This window comes from Nelumbo nucifera, chromosome 3 (assembly GCF_055504915.1).
Source record: "Nelumbo nucifera cultivar China Antique chromosome 3, China Antique-T2T, whole genome shotgun sequence".
Classification (NCBI taxonomy): Eukaryota; Viridiplantae; Streptophyta; class Magnoliopsida; order Proteales; family Nelumbonaceae; genus Nelumbo; species Nelumbo nucifera.
In genome coordinates this window covers 12564903-12572479 of record NC_142651.1, presented here as the reverse complement: position 1 = coordinate 12572479, position 7577 = coordinate 12564903, and the positions used below count along the sequence as shown (strand labels likewise).

Here is a 7577-nt window from a genome sequence, read left to right as displayed (position 1 = left end):
ACCCGAGGATGTTCCAAAAACAACATTCCGTACACACGAAGGCCATTACGAGTACTTGGTTATGCCCTTTGGGCTGTCTAATTCCCCCTCAACCTTCCAATCTCTTATGAATTCCATCTTCAGAGATTTTCTTAGAAAATATGTGCTGGTGTTTTTTGATGATAACTTAATTTACAGTAAATCTTGAGAGGACCATGTTGAACACTTGAAGAAGGTAGTGGAAGTTCTCAAACAACACCAACTACATGCAAGAAGAAGCAAATGTCAGTTCGGGGTTGAAAGGATCAAGTATCTCTAGGCCACATAATATCACCATTGGGGGCAAAAGTAGACCCAGCTAAGATTGAAGATGTTCTTCACTGGCCCACACCCAAGGGAGTTAAAGGCCTTAGAGGTTTCCTGGGTCTCACTGGTTACTACAGAAGGTTTATCCAAAACTATGGCATCCTAACCAAACCCTAACACAACTGCTTAAAAAGGGAGGATGGAGATGGAGTGACGAAGCCAAGGAAGCTTTCAGGAAACTCAAGAGAATCATGACCACAACCCCGATACTAGCTCTCCCCAACTATCAAGAACCATTTACAGTGGAGACTGATGCTAGTGGAATTTGAATAGGAGTTGTTCTCTCTCAGCAAGGGCGTCCAATAGCCTTCTTCAGCAAAGCACTACAAGGAAAGTATCAGTTCTTGTCAACATATGATCAAGAATTGCTAGCATTAGCGATAGCAGTGCAGAAGTGGAGGTCCTATCTCATGGGTCAAAGGTTTAAAATTTTGATAGACCACAGGAGTTTAAAGCATATTTTAGAGCAAAAGATTGCAACTCCAAACCAGCAAAGACTTATTAGCAAACTTTTGGGTTTTGATTATGAAGTTTGCTACAGAAAAGGGTCAGACAATTCAGTTGCAAATGCTCTACCGCGCAAAGAAGCAGGGGAAGTAATGGCCATATCTGCTCCAATTCCAAGCTGGATTGAAGAGCTCAAGAGAGAGATAGCAGAAGATGAACATCTATAGAAGATGATATCAAATGTAGCCAGGGAGCCCATAGAAAAATATTCAATTAAAAATGGGCTGCTATGGAAGGGGGAGAAGCTAGTAATAAGTCCAAATTCAATATTTACAAGGAGACTTTTTGAGGAAGCCCTCTCAGCCCCAGGGGGAGGACATTCAGGGTACTACAATACCCTACAAAGATTAAGGAAGATTTGTTGTTGGAAAAGCTATCGAGCTGAAGCTAAATATTGGGTAAAGGAGTGTGAAATCTGCCAGAGAAACAAAGTAGAAAACCTACCGTGCTCCGGACTACTACAACCTCTACCCATTCCAGAACAAGCATGGTCTAAACTCTCAATGGATTTCATTGAAGGCTTACCCTCTTCCAATAGGAAAACTACCACCGATTAACTAAGTTTGCACACTTCATTGCCTTAACCCACCCTTTCTCTGCTTCTGACCTGGACAAGGTATTCATCCAAGAAATTTTCAGATTGCATGGAATGCCCAAGACAATTGTAAGTGATCGAGACCCTCTGTTCACCAGCAACTTTTGGAGAGAAATTTTCAAACTTCAGGGAACACACCTACCTTAGATGCTACACCAGTGAACAACCATAGAATTGGAGTAGATGGCTGCCTTTAGCAGAATGGTGGTATAACACCACTTTCCATTCTGCCACCAAAACCACCCCTTTTCAGGCACTATACGGATATCCCCCACCAAACTTGATCTCCTACGTCCCAGGAACAACTCAAGCACCAGCAGTGGAGGCTGAATTACAGGAAAGGGAAAGGACTCTGCAAAAACTTAAACAAAATTTACTCTTTGCCCAAGACAGAATGAAGAAAATGGCACATCGGAAGAGAACATAAATGAATTTTAACATCAGAGATTGGGTATACTTGAGGCAGCAACCTTATCGGCAGAGCACAGTGGAAGTTCGTAAGTCTCAGAAGCTAGCAACTCGTTTTTACGGACCATTCAAAATAACAGAGAAAATTGGTCCAGTTGCATATTGCCTAGCATTACCAGAAGGTTGCCATTTACATCCTGTTTTCCATGTGTCTTGGTTAAAGGCCAAGGTTGGAGACAGCTCTCATGCCCAAGCCACTCTTCCACCACTAACGGATGACGACACACTCCAACCCCAGCCAGCTGCAATTATTGACAGAAGATTGAAACGACAAGGCAACAAGGCAGTAACAGAGGTAGTGGTTCAATGGCAAGGAACCCTCGCAACATATTCCACTTGGGAAATACTCACGGAACTGCAACAGAAATTTCCTCAATCTAGCCTTGAGGACAAGGCTGCTTTCAAAGGGGGAGGGAGTGTTACGCCACATTGACATGCAGAGGCTAACGTGGTCTTTTGCTACAGGACAGTTGGTGGAGAGTAACAGAATTGCAAAGTTTGTTACAGCATAAATATTTCCTGCCCATCATTAACAATCATTAGCCTTTTTATTTTGTCTTTTTCATTTGGGTTGTAACGGCCATCAAGCCTGAGCTTTATATATGTATCCGACCACAATTGAATGGGTACGAGAGATTTATCTTCCAACAAAACTATCTTTGTTTATTTTCCTTCTGAGAGCCATGCTTAGATATATTTTTTCTTAAAAGAATATCTTTGGAGCTATTGTTTTTACTTGCAGAAGCTTCGTGCGGAGGAAGAAGAAGACGCCTCGTGTCTTCCAAATCCAAAGCCAGAACAACCTTGTTTACCCATTAATGGTTGGGCGAGCAGGGTTTGTGTTTTATTTGGACTGAGAACATGAGCGTTTTTTCTGATTTAGAATGTGAGGGTTTGTCTTGCAGATCCAAAGGCACAACCGTGAGGAAGGGTTTGTCGTCCGATTAATGGTTGGGGAAGAAGGTTGAGAACGTGAGAGTTTCGATGTAGGGGACGAAGAGAAAATCCCTTCGAGTCCAGACGGAGATCACTGGATCCGGAGTGCTTCTGACTTGTCCGAGATAAAAGATTCACAATCGAGTGTTAATTGTTAAAGCATAATGAATTCAATCCAAGTGTTCCAGACAGAAAAATCCCAATCCAAAAGTGTTTAGCTTTATTAGGAGACAGCAACCGATCGAGTACCACTTTCCCATTCAAGTAAGAACGATGCCCATTAATTAATGGAGACAGCTAGGAGGATGTGAAACCATTAAAGCAAAGCGCGGTTGCAACTGACTAGCTAGGACGAGAAATTAATAGTTCAGAACCTAAACATGGCCCCAGTTTTTCGGTCTAGTATCTCAGCTAGTATGTTACCCGTTGATTAATTTAGTTGGAAGGACAGGCTTATTGAACAGCATTTTAGCGAATTCCATCAGTTTCTCGGTCTGGGGCATCACATCCTTCACGGCAACATCCGAACAAAACCGCTCTGCCCATCCCACAAGCGCAGGCATCTTTTCTTCGTCGAGCAGCTTTATGCCATTGGTCTTCTCGGCCACCTTGAGCCACGCCAAGAAACAGCCTAAAGCTATATCAAGGTATCCAATATGCTCCCCACCAAAGAACCCCTTGCCTCTGCTACACTTTCCGAATGCCTCCTCCAACAACGCCAACCCCTCGCGCACTTGGCCTATTGCCGCTGCCTTGGCATCCTCTCCCTGCGCTTTTGGTATACCAGACAGCGAAGGAAACCACTGCACCAACCCAACGACGTTATATATATATATATATTAATAGAACTTGCGTGACATGACACACATGACGATGGAGAAACAAATTAAGATATGAAAAGATGGAAAGCGTACTGCATGCGGAGTTCAAATCAGCCCCCCACAACACATCCCCGCCGCCGTGTATTATAAACATCCCCCGATGATGATATCATCATTGGGAGATGTTCTCAATACACGGCAGGGATTTGCTCTCTCATGCATGCGGCGTACCTTGTCGTCGATGTAGGCAGCCCAGAAGCGGGCTATGGCGCGATCGTATGAGTCGGAAGGGAGAATAGAGGGTCCAGAGGACCAGACCTCATCGATGTACTGAACAATGACGAGGGACTCGCAGACGGACTTGTCGGAATGGATGAGAACTGGGATTTTCTTGTAGACAGGGTTGGATTGGAGGAGGAGCTGGCTTTTGGAGCCAAATGTCTCCTGGAGGAACTCGTAGTCCACGGACTTTATGTTAAGGGCGATCCTTGCCCGCATCACGAACGGGCTCGGCCATGCACCCAAAAGTTTGACGTCGCTCCCGCCTGTGGCCATCGAGGAACTAACTGCTGCTTGCTTGAGAATATATTGAGGATATTTGTTTGTTGAGGCGGTGATCAGCTTGAGCAAGTCAGTCAGTCGGTCTCGGTATGTGGATATAAATAGATGAGTCTGCTGTTAGATAAGAAAGTGGTTTTGGAGCTCCGGGCCTCTGGTTGTAGAACTAAACTAACTGACTATTCATCCCAAAGTCCCAGACATGGTTTGAAGTTTGAACGGGCTATTTTTGTTTTAGTAAATCATAAGTACCTCCCTGGCCGGCTCCCGGCAGTCCGGATGAGCTGGAGATAAAGTTATATACACCCGGCTGAACTATCTATCACGATTGAACACACCATGCTCATTATGGGCTCAATCAGGGATCAAGCTGTACTAAATACTGGTATAGCATATTCAACCATGATAGATAATTCAGCCGGGTGTGTATGTTTTTGTCTCCAACTAACCCGCCCCGTCTCTCGGCTGGGTTGATCTTTGAACCAGTTAGTTGTTGGGCATTTATTCCGGTCCAGAGATTGCCGTGGCCGCTCGTCGCCACTTGAAGAGTTTGGTGGTTTATGTGGTGGAAATTGAGACAGGGCATTGGTGTAAAGTTTCAGACGAGACATGCATTAAATATTTACTACTGAAGGACCACGGTGGTTGTATCTCATGATTTCATCCACCAACAATTATCGAACCGCAAGTGAATATTACAGTGCTGATAAACTACGGCATCAATTCTCGGCGTTTCATGTGTGTAGAACTGCGAATGCAGCTACTGCTCCCGTGCAAACCTACCTGATGGTTGAATGGATTAGCCCAAAGGGCCCTTCTAAAATATGGTGTAAAGTAGGCGGTTTCAGATCAGCTACTAATACAAGGCGTGATTAATGTCCCAATCGGCCACTACAGCCTTTATTGGAATATTTCTTCATGAATTACAAGGGAAATGTGTTTTCGATGAATTGGGTTCTCCTGCCAATAAAATGCCTTTTAAAACCCTACCAATATGATCTGACACTACATATCTCAATCTCATACATGTTAGGTCCTATTTTTATGGTTATGGTGGGTCTCAATCTTTACTCGGGATTTTTTATTCACTTTTTCTACCCATTTTTTATCCGCCATAAATTGAAGCCACATCTCTATTATAAATCGAAAGATGTATGGCTTCAATTCACGATGGGTAGAGAGTGGATAGAAAAAGTGAGTAGAAAATCTGGGACATGGTAAGATGTATGGTGTCAGACCATGTTGCTAGGGTGTTGGGATGTATTTTGTTGGCAGAAGATCCCAATTTATTTTAAATGTGAGGTTGCAATTGCTTGTTGGGACATGATTAATAGTTTTGTTGGTAGCATATCCCAAACCAGTAGGGATGCAAATGGATCGAATCTGATCTGACATTGTTCATGTTGGATCCAATCCGTTTGATAGGACTCGATTTGAATTTGAATCCTATGAATAAGTCAGATCTGGATGTGATCCCATCCGACTTGTTTTTTTTTTAATTAATAAATTAATAAAAGAAAAATAAAATATACTAATTTAAATAAAAATAAAAAATACAGTATTTTTTAATTATTTTATCATATATATAATGTTTTTTATAAAAAATAAATCATATACAAAATTTATAAAAATATATTTATATATAAATAAATAACATATATATTTTATCAGATCAAATAGTGGGAGTAATCTAAATCCAATGCAATCCCAACATCCAAATAGGATGGTCCAAAATCAACCAAGTAGAATCGGATCGGATCCGACAATCCGATCCATTTGCACACCTACGTGATCAGGCATAAGAAAAGGGCAAAAGAAAAAGGGGCCCATCATATATTTCATGGAAGTTGGGACATAGGGGTGTTCAAATTAAAAAGCATTTTCCAGATTCAGAAGAAATAGCCAAGTCAGTAAATGACAAACAGCCCCACCAACTCAATGATCAAGAATAGAGGTGTAACGAGCCAAGCCCAAATGAATTTTGGCATGTCTTAGCTTGATTGATTAAAATACTATTATTGAAATTCGAACTTGAATTTAATTCAAATTATATTTTTCTATTCGAAATCAGTTTGATCAAATTATTAAGGTCGAATTCAACTCGAAAGCTTGAAAATGAAAGTAAGGCTGCATTGGAAGTACCATAGAAGATAAAAAATGGTAGTATGATGCTTCCTTTTTCTTAAGCTGGCGATGATCTCACTTTTCAAAGAAAATCTTGATGTGGCGGTGTACATGTAGTTGAGCTAGTGACTGGCTAGAAGGGCAACTGACCAATTAAGCCAACTGATAATCGTCTACCACTGTGGTGTTTGGAAGGATGCTTGCATTTTTCACCGGAGTAAGTAAAGTTTTTTTTATGGGAAAATTTCTGATCAGTATCCTATATTTTGGCTTGAGTGATAATTTGGTACTTGAACTTTAAAATACAATAATTTAGTATTTGAACTTTCAAAATGTAATAACCCAGTATCCAAACTTTCAAAATGTGACAATTCAATATCTGTCATTAATAACCAGTCCGTTAATCAATTGTTAAGTGACATCTGAAAAGTCAAAATTGCCCTTTGAATGCCATCTAATTCTCTTTATCAACTATCCAAACATTGACAAAAATCTGAACAGTCCTAAATCCTAGCCTCTTCTATTCAAAAAAATTGGTGACTGTTTAGAAGAATCTAGAATTTGGAACTGTTTATTTTATTGTCAATGTTTAGATGGTTGATAAAGAGAATTATATGGCATTCTTAGGGCATTTTCAACTTTTCAAATATCACGTACTAACTGATTAACGGACTGATTAACGACAGATACTGGATTATCACATTTTGAAGGTTCGAGTACTGGGTTGTTGCATTTTAAAGTTTGGGTACCAAATTATCACTCGAGCCAAAGTACAGGGTACTGTTCGGGAATTTTCCCATTTTTTATAGGAATCAACCCCATGTCTCTGCTACAACTAGCAAAAAAAAATCATAGAAATAGAAATAAAAGTATGTTTTTCTTTCTGAAAGCATCATTTATTTTGTTTCACAAATAAAGTTATTTCCTGAACAATATTGAAATTAAAATTAATGTTTATTATTTTGTGAAAACATATATTCATAAGCATTTTTCTTTTATTGCTGATGTGACATATTTCAAAAATAAGAAAACAAAATAAGCATTTTGTTTTTTTTTTCCACCAAAAAGTACATATATTTAGTTTTTTTGGTAAGCAACACAACTATTTAGTTGAAGTATACAAATTCCTTCCCACCATTATGCTCTATCAAGAGCCTTTTGTTTACCAAAATGCAAGTCTTTATCCCAGAATTAAAATATGAAAATAATAAATAAATAACAAA

General features: G+C 40.2%; 1 protein-coding gene across 1 annotated transcript; it reads right to left on the bottom strand.

Annotated features, from left to right (window-relative positions):
- Positions 1-3048: 3048 nt before the first annotated feature.
- LOC104596470 (glutathione S-transferase U17-like) lies at positions 3049-4574 on the bottom strand. Its single transcript, XM_010257648.3, has 2 exons — positions 3904-4574; positions 3049-3654 (listed from the first exon to the last, which is right to left on the bottom strand). The coding sequence occupies exons 1-2, from the start codon at positions 4225-4227 to the stop codon at positions 3271-3273; spliced, it is 708 nt and encodes a 235-aa protein (XP_010255950.1). The 5' UTR covers positions 4228-4574; the 3' UTR covers positions 3049-3270.
- Between the last annotated feature and the right edge of the window lie 3003 nt (positions 4575-7577).